The sequence below is a fragment of the Dromiciops gliroides genome, chromosome 1 (assembly GCF_019393635.1).
Source record: "Dromiciops gliroides isolate mDroGli1 chromosome 1, mDroGli1.pri, whole genome shotgun sequence".
In the NCBI taxonomy this organism is placed as follows: domain Eukaryota; kingdom Metazoa; phylum Chordata; class Mammalia; order Microbiotheria; family Microbiotheriidae; genus Dromiciops; species Dromiciops gliroides.
In genome coordinates, this window is record NC_057861.1 from 687,829,866 (window position 1) to 687,845,927 (window position 16,062).

General features: G+C 36.0%; 1 protein-coding gene across 4 annotated transcripts in view; it reads right to left on the reverse strand.

Moving 5' to 3' along the window:
* The window catches only part of GRB10 (growth factor receptor bound protein 10), a 278,346-nt gene that overhangs the window by 14,159 nt on the left and 248,125 nt on the right, over nucleotides 1-16,062 (reverse strand). For all 4 annotated transcript variants that reach the window (XM_043971116.1, XM_043971134.1, XM_043971125.1 and 1 more), the window contains 5 exons: nucleotides 7,730-7,845; nucleotides 7,134-7,208; nucleotides 3,853-3,990; nucleotides 2,993-3,103; nucleotides 398-496 (listed from right to left, as the gene is read on the reverse strand). In XM_043971116.1, coding sequence (XP_043827051.1) covers nucleotides 398-496; nucleotides 2,993-3,103; nucleotides 3,853-3,990; nucleotides 7,134-7,208; nucleotides 7,730-7,845 — 539 coding nt within the window. The remainder of the gene's footprint in view (nucleotides 1-397; nucleotides 497-2,992; nucleotides 3,104-3,852; nucleotides 3,991-7,133; nucleotides 7,209-7,729; nucleotides 7,846-16,062) is intronic.

Sequence of the window (16,062 nt, forward strand, 5' to 3'; positions counted from 1 at the left end):
ATTTCTGAGCTTTAGGTAATATATTCTGGGTTAAAGGGTTCCAAAGAGACATGTAAACTAAAAGACTTGAGTTGTGCCAGACTGGGTCAGACCAACTGTCTGATGTTCTCTGACAGTGGTACCAAGAGATATCCTGGTCTCTAGGAAAGTATCGAGTTGCATCTACACAGCAATAAAAAGCTTGGCTCCGCTAAATTGAAGTTGATTTTTCACTCCCAAATGTGAGGTATTTTAGAACAATGGCTCAATACTTAAGGGGGAAAAAAGACCAACATTGTGAAGGTAAAATAAACCCAATCTTTTACTCAATCGATAAACATTTATTAAGTGTGTTTTATGTTTCAGGCACCATGCTAAGCACTACATGTGGCTGGCTGTTACATGAGAAATAAAATACCTTGAGAAGCCTAAATGCCGTCATCCAACATGTTCTGCTCTGTTCGTCTTCAGCACATAGTAACCTCAGGTCTTTTGTCTCATTTCTTACTTTGTTTGGCTATAAGACAAATGAACTACAGTTAGTATAACAATATAAACTAACAGTGGAAGGTATTTTAAAAAATAAAAACAATAGTTAATAAAACTAAAAATAATGAATTAGAGACAAATGTAATAGAAATTAGAAAGTAGCCCCAACGCATTTAAAGCATCATAGCTCTATGTCCTCTTTTAAGGGATCTGGCAAAGTATCACTATTAGTAACGAGGGTCAAAATGGAAAAAGAGAAGTTATAAGTGAGATCATATGCTGTAGAATATGGTCAAGGCAAAACTAGAGGGAGGGAACTGAAGCCAAGGTTGGATCAGGTATGGGAGAGCCACCTAGGTGAACTCTGGAAAGCAGAGGTGGGAAATAATGATAAATAAGGCCTATCATTAAGCGAAGGTATATTAAGATACCATTGCCCAAAGTCATTCTAACAGTTTTGAGAGGGGGGATTTAAATGTGTAACTGCAAGGTAAGAGTAAATATCTCAGAATGGTATTTGTAACCATGGAGAGGTTGCTATGATAGGCACTTAATACCCAAGCAGAATGATTTTTAATAATGATGAATGGTGATTGCAGCAGTGGGTATTGTGTAGGCATTAATTCACTTAATACCCTATTAATGAAGAGACAGAATCATAGAATATCAGTGTTGGAAGGGTCCTAGAGCTATCTAGTTCATCAGCCTATATCTAAAAAATATCCCTTCCACAGTATGTGAACATATCATTCAGCCTTTCCTTGAATTCCTCAAATAGTGGGGAATCCACTGCCACCCCAAGATAATGTCATACTTTGTGTTCTGAATTTCATTGGCAAAGGAAAAAAATAATATAGGAGGCACAGGGTTGAGAGCCAAGATATGGTGTTCTTTTAAGATACTGCCCCTGCCAACTGAGGCAAACAGGGTAAAGTGACTTGCCTAGGGTCACACAGCTAGTGAGTGTCTGAAGCTGGATTTGAAATTAAGGAAGATGAGTCTTCCTGACTTCAGGCCCGGTGTTCTATCCATTGTGCCATCTACCTGCCCATATTAGACTTAGTATACATTTCAAATTTAAAAATCCACATTACCAACAGAGTACACTACTCCTTTTCAGTCAGTTTACTTGAGCACTGACTAAAATGACATTAAATCTCTCATAACAGATTCAGTAAAGACTAAATTAACATCAGGAGCTATAGTACTTAAGCTAGCTTCCAAACAACATAAGAAACAACTTTCACTTTTTACATTTGGATCTTCCAAATGGAGAGATGCATAGCAACTTTGTTTTGATTGCTTATCAGACTTTAGATAAGACAAGCCATATTGTTGGAGTCATGTCAAGAACTACTTGTTAGAGGAGGCCACAAATTAGATTTGCCAACATTCTGTTATGAAATTGGGATTATGCTTATTACACAATTTCCAATTCTAACATAAAATGTATTTTTGCTTAGAATATTTGAATACATTGTGACATCAACATTCAAAACTGCTAGAGACCTTTTTTTGCTGTTGGTGCCTACTGTAAATATGAGGCATGCAAGGTTTAATTAACTATGTACTTTCTAGATCAAGGTTCTTAACCTTTTATGTGTCACGGACCCTTTCTGACAGTCTGGGGAAGTCTATGGGACCCATCCTCAGAATGTTTTTAAATGTATAAAACAAAATAAACAAGATCACAAAAGGAATGAATTATATTGAAATACAGTGAACAAACTATTAAGTAAACAGGTTCACAGACCCAAGATTCAATAGCCCCGCTATTCTGAATGCTCAATAAGGATTTAAAGGTTGCTGGACATTGATGTGTCTAACTAACCAAACTTATGTGTTATGAAGATACCTCTTCTTTGAACTTGAATACTACGTGTAATTGAAAGAACAAAAAAAAAAAATAGTTCTATTTAAATGAAAGAAAACTCCAGTTAAGTAGATAAGGGAAATCTCTACGTTACTTTATACTGGTCAATCTGCACTGGTGGAGGGAACTTGATTACCCAAGAATCCAACACAGAAGCCAATAAATGGAAAGAATTTGATTTTTCCTAAGGAAGATAGAATTTTCTTTTTCAGGTAAGAACTATATATGCAAAGTCAGGCACATTCAGGACAGAAGGTTTTCCTTCTAAGAAGCAACCCCATTAGGAAAGCAATATGAAATTTGCTAACAATGGGCTTATCCAATATAAGAAGGGATGGTCTAAAAATCTAACTCTAGTAATAAAAGAATTTTCACTAAAAACAATATAAAACAAAACAAATCAATCCAAGAAAATTTATAATAAATTGGTTCATGTTTAAGTAGTAAGAATGAGTCAGATATTTTTTGTGTCAAATTATGTCAAGTTTCCAAAGAAATTTAAATATGAAAAACTACACATTGTCTTCTGTTACATACTCATTCTAAAATACAATCTGTTGAAATCTATCCAGATGATAATATCAAATGTTCCAATTCAGTGCCTAAAAGGGCATATAGTTGCTAGATGTATCACTTATTGAAGAACATTACCTTGATACAAAACCCATAGTCTGTAGGGGCATTATACTGCTTTTTGCCTGCTATCAGAGAAAAGATATTGCTGTCTTCCAGGTCAGCCAATAACTGCAAATGCCTTGGCTCCTGCAAAAATTATCACATCATTAGAGCATTAAACTGACCCACAAACACTTCTCACTTCTACTCCAACAGAGGGCAGTATATGCACATTTAAATGACATCTTTGATTCCTTCCAAGTTGTGGAGAATGAAGGAAAAATATCACATCTTCAGGAGACACTTTTTAATATGTGCTAAATAAAATTTTAAATTTCCCCAGTGTAAGGTTTATTTTAGTCCACATTTGATAGCCTTGCCAAAGAAAGTCTCTTCAACTTGGAGCCAAACATGTAGGAGAACACAGAATAAATAAAAACCATACATAAGAAAGATACTATTGAGGTAAGCTCTCTTACTTAAACAGGGCAGGAGCCATCAAATACTGAGGGAATTTTATTTAAAGTTTTTGTTATTGATGTGATCAAATAAATAATAACACCTCACATTTATCAGGCACTTTCAGACTGATGAGAACCTCTCACAGGAATATAGATTTAGTACCAGAAAGCAGCCATAGAGGTCATTAAGGGTAACCTTATTTCTGAGAGTTTTAAGTGATGTGCCCAAGGCCACAGAACCAGTAAAGCAACTACACCAGGCTTGATCCCACCAGACCTTTTGACTGTGGAGTGCTCTAAGACACTCTGCTTTCTGGACATTTCACTTCCAAGAAACTAAAGACAAAGGTTTTAAACAAAACAGAGAGTTCAAATTGGACATTCATAATCTGGAATGTGTTAGTATTCGACTGAATGTTTTAAAACGTAATTTACCTTTGAAGTTCCTTTTGTGGAGCAATAAAGTCCTGATCTTCGCAAATACACATATAATTTTTTCCAGGACTTCCTGCCTAGCTCTTTCACATGTAAAAAACCTTGAATTTCAGGACAACTGCTGGAGTTCAAAAAATTCTGTGGTAGGCAAAATTAAGTAAGAAGATTAGCAGAAGTTCATGTGGAGTGAATAATTAACAGAGAGGTGAAATTTGGGAAATTCAACATTTCCCCAATTATTAACAATAGATACTTAAGATAGCTTAATTTGGCTTTATTTTTCAAATGATCTTATCAAATTTTCTCCACTTGAAGGACAAAAACCCCCAGAAATTCACTCGGGATGTCGTACATGAATACATTTTTGGCAAATAATAATAGGAAATATCTACGAAATCATAAATTTACCCACAAAACAACATAGTTTCCACCAAAGTCCTATTCTGTGTCTTTGCTATGTCACAGAAGTGACTCTTGGTTCTAAAAGATCATTTAACTACCTGTAAGCTATGGAAGATCTTACCAAAATACAAAGGCTTTGAATATAGGCCCTGTGATAGATCATATGTCATTTGTCCAAGGACCAACCTAAGTCTGAAGAGGCTCATTAACAAGTTAGCTGCAGAGTGGTGGGAATTTCCAACCTGGGCAAATCTCTCTTTTTTTGTTTTGTTTTGGTGAGGCAATTGGGGTTAAGTGACTTGCCCAGGGTCACGCAGCTAGTAAGTGTTAAGTGTCTGAGGTCAGATTTGAACTCAGGTCCTCCTGACTCCAGGGCCAGTGCTCTATCCACTGCGCCACCTAGCTGCCCCACCCTGGGCAAATCTCAAAGATAATGTACGAAGTAACAGAGTTTGAGGGACTAGATGACTTGACTTTTGCCTTTCTAAACCCCTGTGCCCAACATATTAATGAACACTGGTGAACTAATTGACTGATTGAGATCTGTGTTGATGAGAGTACATACACTGACCAAATTAGAGATTCTTGGAGCAAAATCATTCGGGATGCTGTCCTTACATTCCCTAGGTTTTAATAATACAGTCATGTAATAATCAGAAATGTAGGGTTTAGAGGACACACAAAAACTGATGACTGTTCAATGACCCAGTGGTCATTATGGGTTCTTGGAATCATGGGTAACACTTAATGAAACCATGTTTCTATAACCTCTAATTATGTTCCATATCTAATTGAAATCTGATGAATATTATGTCAGTAGTACTTGTATATTTGATTTTCTGTGATGGATTTTGCTGGTTTCAAATGACTTGCTGTGACTGCCGCCATTTCTGTTTATTCATTCCCTTCAAGAAGCTTATAACTCAACAAGACTGGTGGGAGGGACCTTTTGACTCAAACCATTTAATTCTCTCATTCCCAACAGGGAAGATGCAAGACAGAAAAAGAAAAAGCCTATAGAGAGTAGTGTTTTCTTCCAGTCTGAGAAATGATACTCTTCATTAACAACATGAAGCAGAAATCAGGGAGGGGTTTGAATGGAGAAGCCAGATAGATTTCTAGTTTCTCCTGTGTTAGGTCTTCACAATGTGCCATAATTATTTAGTTTGAGTGTTTGAGTTCTTAGGAAATCAGGCACACCCTGTACAAATAAAAGAACAAAGTCAAACCTAATGATTAAAAAAAAATTCTTCATGCCACCACTCCCTTCTATTAGCCATGAGAATTTGAGAGCTGGCCACACTTTAAGAAACAAACAAATGCTGTAGAATTTTTGGCCGTCAGATGACCCAATGAAAGTCCTGACGCTGAAATTTTGCAGATTGTGGAACTGAATACAATAATCAAAGAAGAAAAATACTGCCCCAAATCAAAATTTGAAAGGGCAGAATTCTGATTATTGTTCCTTGTATTGCCCATTGCCTTTGTGAACTGTTTACATCATCACATTAGCAAATTTGGAAGAGTTACATTTTTAATGACTTTTCATTTAACTCCCTTCTCCTTTCCCCCCTTCCCCAGATTTAACTATATGGAAAAGTAAGAGTGTGTTTCATCTAAACGAATGGGGATGAGACTTGTGGTTTTATTGGTATGCAGAATTCCCTACTGAGGGGACACCCTGTGCCAATGCACATCACCACCAACTCTGCAAATTAAAACCTCAGAATCTGTGGGGAACACTGTGAAATTATCTGACTTGCCCACAGTCACACAGCCAGAGCCAGAGAAGACCCAGATCTTCCTTGATGGCACCCTGAACACTATAACATGTCATGTTCCCTATATTTAATGCTAACAATATAACTATTTCTAGACTACATCATGGCTTATAAAGCATTTTCCTTGCAACAAGCCAGTAAGGGAGGCATTGCAAATACGATTAATGCCATTTTAAAGAACAGGAATTCTTATTTTTATTTTGTTCCTTTTATTTTGCTTCTTGGATGCCCCGGGCCTTCTGGAGAAGCCTACCGATCCATTCTCAGAATAATATTTTTAAACACAAAAACACAGGATTACAAAGGAAGCCAATTATATTGAAATACAATTATCAAAATATGTTTTGACACACAACTTCATAGAGGGAGTGATTTCCGCAAGACCATGTACTATGAGGGCTTCTAAGCAACACGTTCAGAGCTTTTTTCAGCTGACTACCTACCTATCAGCAACAATCTCATCTAGAGGTGTACCTGATAAAATGGATAGTCTTTTCTTAGAAGAGGTTTCTGATGGAGTATCAGGATTTCTAAAGAATGTTTGCCTATATTGAGATTTGGTGTCGCTGAGTTATTTCAGGCAGGTCTGATAAACTACCCAAAACAGTTTTATTTTTGCTAGCTAAAAATCCAGCTTGTCTTATGGTGAGTGCTAAACCTTTTTCACAGAGATTTAAAAAGGATATGACAAGAACCTAGCTTCCTATTCTTCATCTGACCACTGACCACTTGCTTGGTGGGGGACTGGGGTCAATGTAAACAGTATGAAAACAAATGCCCATCTGTTTTTGATTGCCTTCCTATTTTGGCCCACTCTTGAGATCAAATGACTTGCAGTTCTCTTCAGAGTCAAAGTAAGTTTATGCTATTTTCTAACTGATCATTTAAGTTAGAAAAATTCTGGGCACACTAAGATTTCCCAAGTGAGCATTTATTTTTGGTTACCATAAACCAAACTCGGGGATGAGGCAGTGACATGGATAAGGAAGCAGCCACTTCAGAGTTATTCATAATTACACAATTACAGTTCCTCTGGGTTTTAACCCCCCCCCCCCTTTTAATAAACAGCATTTCAGCAGAAGTATATTTCTGCAGTACCTGCAAAAGCTGAGTTTGGGGAATAGTGCCATTTGATTGCTGACACCAAGCCACCATCTGTTCTGGGAAGAAATTCTAGGAAAACAGGAACAAAACCAAACATATGAAAAGTTAGTCTTTTCCTCCACTTTAAGGCCATGTCAATCACGTGTGCTGACGATAAAACATTTTGATTCCAAGTGTCTCTCGACAGATCCTCTCTGTTCCTCCCACACCAAAAGCCCTAACTCTTTCAATGTATATATTTTACAAACACACTCAAGTACTGTGAAATTCAGATTTTAAAAATAATGAATCTAGATTTGGAATTTCCATGAAGGTCTGACATTCATTCTGTTAAGGATCGCTCATTTTGCATCTGTTACAAAGATATGTATGAGAGACCTGCATCACAGACCACCGAATTAAATATAATTAAATGGTCACGAGGCTATTTAAAGCTTTATACATCATAAATTAGAGTAAGAACAAATGGCACTCATTTAGAAAAGCACTGTCATATGCTACTCAAAAATATAGTTTTAGGTCACAAAAATCATTATAGGTCCAGAAACAAAGTCTTAACTCCAGGTTCTACAAACACTGCAAGGACTTACCACAGGATTTTTGAAAAACTCGTATTTTGCATAATTCTTCCTGAATAAAAATTTACTTTCGCTTCCCATTGTGCTTTCCACTTGGACCACCAGCTCATGGTCTTCTAAGCACCTTTCTGTAGAGAAATGGGAGGATATGTTTAAAATTTTTCTTAAATCTTATTTACTTATTTGAAATATAATGTGAGAAATAATTTTAACGGACAAATAAAGATTATATCTACTAAAAGAGTGCATCCCCATTCCCATCCCTACTAATCCAATAACAAAATAATGGACTTTGATATTTGGAAGGAGTATCTGCAGAACAAAATTAAAGAGTAATCTGTAGGGAGAAAAAAAAAAGGAAACATATCAGGGGAAGAGGATGAAAGAAAGAAGAAAGACGGAAAGATGAAAGAGATTTTAATGCTTTTGGCTAAAGAATGCTTATGAAGGGCATCAAGTTTGATGAGGAATTCACAAGGAGTAGGAGATGATGGTAAAACAAAGACCAGATCACTCATTACCCCTTGGAAGAGTCATTTCCCCTCACACGTTAGAGCATCTGACTTTCCTTACAGTACATATCTACCTCAGCATATACTAATGTGGAACTTGTTTGGAAATGTCATTTCAAACAGGCTTTGCCCTGAAGGCTACTAGTATGGCTGCTACAGCAGCATATAAGCCCTTCAAAATATGTAGTGTGATGAAAACAAAATTGGGTTTTAAATTAATCATCACAGGTAGTTGCTTGTTTCAGATTTAAGTGGAAAATTATTTATGGGAGGAATGAGAAATTGCCTAGTAAATGCTGCATTCCCAAACTAAGAAGTGTGAACAGTTGACTTAAAACACTGATAGGGATACCTGGAAATAAATGGGCACAAGACAACATTCAGGGCCATGAGATAGGAATGAAGGCAGAATATGTGTGTGTGTATGTATGTATAGGTATATATATATATGTATGTATATATATATATATAGAGAGAGAGAGAGAGAGAGAGGTATATATATACATATATACGCATATATGTGTGCATATATATTGTGTGTGTATAGGCTTTAGTTGTTGGAGAAACAGGTGGCATAATGGGTATAACTTTTTTTTTTTTAGTGAGGCAATTGGGGTTAAGTGACTTGCCCAGGGTCACAGTGTTGTGTTTGAGGCTGAATTTGAACTCAGGTCCTCCTGACTCCAGGGCCGGTGCTCTATCCACTGCGTCACCTAGCTGCCCCGACACTGTTCTTTAATACATTGCTCCATATAATAAACTTGACGTTTTCAGTAATAAAGTTCTCAGCACTCTTCATTACGTCAAAAGTTATAGGGGCAGCTAGGTGGCACACTGGATAGAGCACCAGCTCTGGATTTAGGAGGACCTGAGTTCAAATATGGCCTCAGACATTTGACACTTACTAGCTGTGTGACCCTGGGCAAGTTACTTAACCCCAATTGCCTCACGAAAAAACAAAACAAAACAAAAAAAAAAACCCCAACAACAACAACAACAACAACAAAAAGAACAGTGTCCCTTTGTGCCCCCTCACTAGCCATAGGCAGCAACAAACTTTTGTTTAAGGTAAAACCTCACGACTAAGGTGAGAAAGAAAAGATTCAAAGCAATTCTATCAAGTCAGTAGTAATAGCTGTTCTACCTTAAAGACCTCATTCATAGCAGCCTCCAAGAACATCTAAGTAAAGCATCTGAGAGTTATTTCCCAAGGGACAAAAGCTTTTTCCTATTTCTGATGCCTGGCTCTCCTTCTAATGATTTAAAAGGTATCTTTGGCTAAGAAAAGAATTTCCCCCCGAAGCACAATCTGCCTGCCCCATGCAAATCGCAGGAGGACAAAACTGACATCTGTCTCCCCCCACCCAAAGTTAGCTGATTTGTGATGGGGCTTGGTCTTGATATTATAGGAAAGTTACTCCTTTGTGTTACCATTTCAGCACCTTGCAAATGGTAGGTCTCTTGATACATGCTGGCTCTTTGTTATGGGGAGGAATTTCTCCCATCCCCAGTGAGCAAAGCTACTGAGAAGTCTAGGACAAAATGAGATATAATATATTCATAGTGCTTTGCAAATCTTAAAGCATTATATAAATGCTAGTTATTATTGTTGTTTTTGTCATTATTATCATTATTACTGTGATGATGATGAAGAAGATAATGCTAGGACTGATGCCATAACTATACCAAGTCACCCAATATGTAGCACTTATTTATTCCTTCACCATATTTTCTTGCCCTTCAGCAGTAATTGCTGCCCTCTACCAATCACCCCCCTCCCAAAAAAAAGAAAGAAAGAAATGGAAAAAATGAAACACTTTATTCTTTACTGGAAAATAAAATTTAGTAGACAATAAAATCATATTGCCCTGGAAAACATTAAGACCAATGTCAATTGATAAAGGGTGAATTTTCCAGAAACAAGCACACACACACACACACACACACACACACACACACACACACACACACACACACACTCTCTCTCTCTCTCTCCTGCAATGTATCTATTTCCGTAATGAGGAAAAAGAATTTATTAATGAATTTTGAGATAGTATAAATGGTTTCAAGGCAATGGTCTTGAAGTTTAGAAGACTTAGATTCCAGCCCTATTTCTGACACATACTGCTTTATGACCTTGGAAAAATTACTTGACCTCTCAGTTGCCCCAGACAACTCTCTAAGACTGTAAGTTGCAAAGGAGCTACATCAGTAGAGAGAAGTTCCACCCTATGAACCCTCCACACTATTAAATCTCCTATCTGGCCTAAAACATGATTAATTTGCCTACAAAATAGAACACTGAAATAATTTTTTTAAAAACCTCATACGTATTATGCAAATCATCTTTCACCATCATTTCAAAAGATGTTCGTGGCATGATGTCAAGCCAGGATTTTTCTAACAGGATAGTGAGTGGTCTTAAAATATAACTGCTGTCATTTAAAAAACAAAAAAAAAACAAAGTTGCCTCATGTACCACATAAGATAAACTCCATAGGTACAGAACTCTTATCATGAAGTAGCTGTCATCTCCTAGATGCAAGGGTCAGCAGTAGAATGACAGATTATTCATTAACAGAATGGCAGCCGGGCTAAGTCCCAATGACAAAATTAATGACAAAATGACACTTAGCTGCAACACCTGGTCATGTGTGTGAACAAAACACCCACCATCCCCAAACTAGAATTCAGTCAACATACCAAGCCCATCACAGAACAAACAGCTAGCTGTCAACATGCATTTAACAGCTGCTCAGAATTTTCCAAGATTGTAATAAATTTTGAATAAAGCAATCAGCAAGGGAACAAACCCACCGAAGATAATGCTGACATTTAGCTAAGCTGCCTTCTTTTTTGAAAGGCGTTGGGGGAAGGGATACCTTCTAGATTTGGATAACCTTTAAGATTTAGAGATTTTAAACTTTTGCACATGTTGGTACTCTCCGTCTATTTAGGGTCCAAAATAGAGATATTCTACAAAGTTATTTTCACTCCATTTCCTGTCTGACAAAAATAAAAAGGAATGGAAATATCCCAAGAAAGAATGCTGTCTTGACATTTTTTGTTTCAGTTTAATTCATCAGGCCTAACAGAGTAACTAGCCATTGGCATTTTGTGTTTGTATTTTTGTTTTGAGATTTGTAAATCAAATTCAATTGGCCAATAAACATTTGTGAAGCACTTACTATGTGCATTTTTTTAAAAAAAATCTTTGAGCTCACAGTATAATGGGGAAGTTAATATGCAAATAACTATACAAACATGATATATAAAGGATCAACTGATGATAATCAACAGATGAAGGGGACTAGAATTAAGGGGAATGGGGAAAGGCTTCCAGTAAAAGGTGGAATTTTACTTGGGACTTGTAGGATGCATGGAGGCAAATAGGGAGATAAGTGCTTTCTTATTCTCACATTTCTCCTCAACTATCTGGTTTGTGAACCTCTTATCCATAACTGTGTCCTGGACAGCAATTATACTTCCAACTTTCCTTTCTGTGAAAAACTTTATATAGAGAGTGGCACACACATCTTTCATGTATACTGGACATCATTTCAACAGATAGTTAAGAGATAGGCTTACCTAATAACTTTCACAGCTGACTATTTCATATGATCTAATTTATACCAGAATGTACCATAATTAAATCACTCTTTGAGATATGCTTAGCAGTCATGGAGCAGAATGGAATATCTTCTAGACTCCCCTTCCTTAAAGTGTGGGCATTTACTAGCCTTGCGCTATGTTCATTTCAATATATCAAGACAGTAGAGACCAGAAGAAGGGGGCTATTGATTACTAGAATTTGCCCTTGCAACTTCAGTATTGAATTCACTGTCTGACACAAAGCAGGAGACTCATAAATGCTAAGTGACTGATATTTGTATTGGTTAATGTACATATATTTTTAAAAATATATGTTGCCACTTTCCCTATATTACCTCTGATCCTTTCAACAGCCCAGGGAGACCAGTGTCACAATTAACAAACACTTTCCCTTGGTTGTCATTTGTAACATTTATATATGGCCTGAGAGTTTGCAAAGCACTTCCCCATATATTATCTCATATGATCTTCACAACCACCTTGGGAAGAAGGGGCAATTATTCGTCCCATTTTAGAGACAGGGAAACAGAGGCTTAATGAAGGGAAATGACTTGTCCAGGATTACAAAGCTCCTGAATGACTTGAGGGAGAATTTGAATTCATCTCTTTCTGCTTCCAAGTCTGACACTCACTGTGATAGGATGCCTTTATTTATGTGAGAACACTGAAGTTTAGAGAAATTAAGTGACTTGCCTATGGTTATACAATCAATAGGTGCCAGAAGCAGGATCAGAACTTGGATCCCTCCTGTTTCTAAGTCAAGCATTCTTTCTACTAGATTTATTGTCTCCACTGTTGGCTATAAATAAAATTATATGGAGACAATTTAAAGATAAATGGTCATAGTTTATTTATGGCAGACACAAGGGTCGCTGAAAATAATACATGCGCTATTTGTTCATATGCACCTCAAGGTCTAAAGGTATCAATATTATGAATTGATTTTCTGTATGACCCCCCCCAAAAAAAGTTAGATTAGACATCTATCCTGTCTTAGGTGCCATAACAAGTATTTGGTAAGGATTTCTAAATGGCTCCAGGCAAACCAAAGGAGAGGATTAGTACCGATATTTTGAACTAACTCTGCAAACTATGTAACCCTCTGTGAGTTCTCACCCAGGCACTGGGGAAAAGTGGTGCAAAAAAAAAAAAAAAAAAAGCCCTGAGGCAAGAGATTCCACAATCTTGAATGACAGCAGGGTTATCATCCCTTTCACCTCCCTAGCAGTCAGTGGGATACTGACTGCTGCCAATAATCCATTACCAGCATCCACAGCTGAGGACTGTGAGATGCTTCAGTCACTCACACATATGCCATGTTCTCGGAGTTAAAAGAAAGTCATTCACATCAAGTAATTGCTATCTTGGGAACTACCCCCGCTTTTTCTAAATTCATCATTCATTTTTTTTAATGTGAAAAGTGTCTAATATTTTTAAAGAGCATATATTTAAGCTGGAAAAAAATGACCGAGAGAGCAATACTTCAGGGTGCTAGATTTCTGAGTCTACATAGACGGATAATTGCTTTCAGAATTATGTCCAGGCAACTCAACGATCTTGTGCAGATCAACTAGAGTTTTGTGAACTATCTATGGCTAAATGTTAACACCCTGCATGAACTCAAGTTGTCTCAACTAGTACATGCTCAAGAAGTCTTCATTTTTTACGTTAAAGTAGTAAAGTATGATTGAAAAGGTAAAATTTTTTGAGAACAAATTTCAAGAAATTAAAAAGAAAAAAATCTCTGCACAAAGATGTTCATAGCTGCTTATCTGTAATAATAAAAAAATGGAAATAACAGAAATGGACGTGGGTTGAAGAATGATTGGACAACTGTGACATATTAAAGAATGGAATGCTATATCACCATTATGTACCAAATATGAAGACATCTTTGTATAAAATAATAGAATTTGTATGTGTAGTTTTGTATGTATGTATGTTTGTATGTATGTATGTATTGACTACAATGGTTTTAAAGATATTCTGCTACTCATATGTCAATGCAATATCATTCTCATACCAGGGGCAACATGGTATAGAGGACAGAATGTCAAGCTTAAGAGTCAGAAGACCAAACAAAGCTGAAGACCCGCTTCAAATATTTGCTAGTTTTGTGACCCTGGCCAAGTCACTTCACCTCAACTTCATTCTTCAACTATAAAATGAAGATATGGTCTCTATATTCTATTGTAGCTTTAAATCTTTGATCCTGTGATCCTGCCCCCATGAGCCTAGTCATTAAAAGCATGGTGCATTTGCCTTGATGCAACTAACCTTCCTTCCTAACATTCAGTTCACTGTCTATTCATCTATCTGTATTTATTCTATTGATACTTATTCTCAAAAATATATGTATAAGTATGTACAGGGTGGGCCAAAGGTCACAAAGGTTTCAGTATTTAATAACTCCTTTATTTTTTGTTTTAAATGTACAATACCATAGCATCATATATAGTATATATAAGAAATGAATTTATATTACGTGTGAAAAAATCAAATCTCATAAATGGTGGGAAAGAAAGAAAAAATTATTTTCAAAAAATTATTAAAACATCATGGATTTTGGCTCGCCCTATATTATTTTGTACGCATATATTTTTGACTCCCCCATTAGAAGAGAAGTTCCTTGAGAAGGGGAATTTTTTTCTTTCTTTGCATTCTTATATCTCTAGTGCTTGGTACATGGCAGAGTTAATAAATACTTGTTGATTGATTGACTGGTTATGGAAAAGTCACTTAATTAATTAAAGCCTCAATTCCATCATCTGTAAAATGGAGATCATACTTGTATTACTTACTTTTTAAATAATAAACAATTTTATTTAAAGTTTTGAATCTCAAATTTTATCCCTCCTTCCCTCTCTCCCCTCCCCACTCCCTGAGGTGGCAAGCAATTTATATATATATAGATATATCTATATATACACACATATACATACATATATATACACACATACACACATATACATATATATACATGTATATGTTATACTTATGCAATTATGTAAAACATTAGCATATCAGTCATTTTGTATACAAAAACTTGAATAAAAGAAAAAATGAAAGAGAGTGAAAAATAGCATGCTTTAGTCTGTGTTCAATCAATATCAGTTCTTTCTTTGGAGATGGATAGTATGCTTTCTTTATCTTTAGTCCTTTAGGAGTGTCTTGGATCATCGTATTGCTGAGAATAGTTAAGTCATTCACATTGCTGTCACTGTGCACAATGTTCTTCTCCTGGTTCTGCTCACTTCACTATATATCAGTTCATATAAGTCTTTCCAGGCCTTTCTGAAATCGTCCTATTTGTTATTTCTTATAGCACAATAATATTCCATCACCATCTTATACCACAGCTTGTTTAGCCATTCCCTAACTGATGGGTATTCCTTTGATTTCCAATTCTTAGCCACCACAAAAAAGAGCTGCTATAAATATTTTTGTACAAATAGGTCTTTTTCTCTTTTGGGGGGATGTCTTTGGATATAAACCTAGGAGTGGTATTGCTGGATCAAAGGGTATACACAGTTTGATAGCCCTTTAGTCATAATTCCAAATTCCTCTCCAGAATGGTTGGATCCATTCACAACTCCACCAGCTTGTATTACTTATTAAGAAAGTACTTTAAGGTATGATATAAGCGCAATCAAAAAAAAGATTTAGAGGAAGTCATTCATAAATTGTTTTATGTCTGCCAAAGCAGAGTTTTCATTGTATGTGTGATTAAATATTCAGTGGGTTTTATTTTATGTAAAATTAAGTTCATGAAACTATTTTTAATAAATCATAATATATACTCTAATTCAAAATAAATTATTTAAAGGTATCTATGGTAGGGCTTTATCTTTATTAATATGAAAACTGAAAAATTACAATAAATCTAAGCACACCAGGCCTTTCCTAGAATACTATTTGTTGCAAAGCAGAGTTCAGCATGACAGGTCTCTCTTAGGTCCTATTCAAAAGGACTTAGTGCTGGAACACTGAAAAGACTTTGTTATAAGTCATTAAATCCTAAGGGAATGTTACAGCAAGAGTTCAATGAAAAAATGTTTTAAACTGGTAAACTATTACTGAGAATTGTGAACTTCAGTCAGAATAACATTTCTTACAAAATGTCATTTTTATATTAGTCACTTCAAACAAACAAATAAACAAAAGAATGGCTGGAACTCAGACAAACAAAAGAACAGACAGAACTATGTTGATCTGAATGAA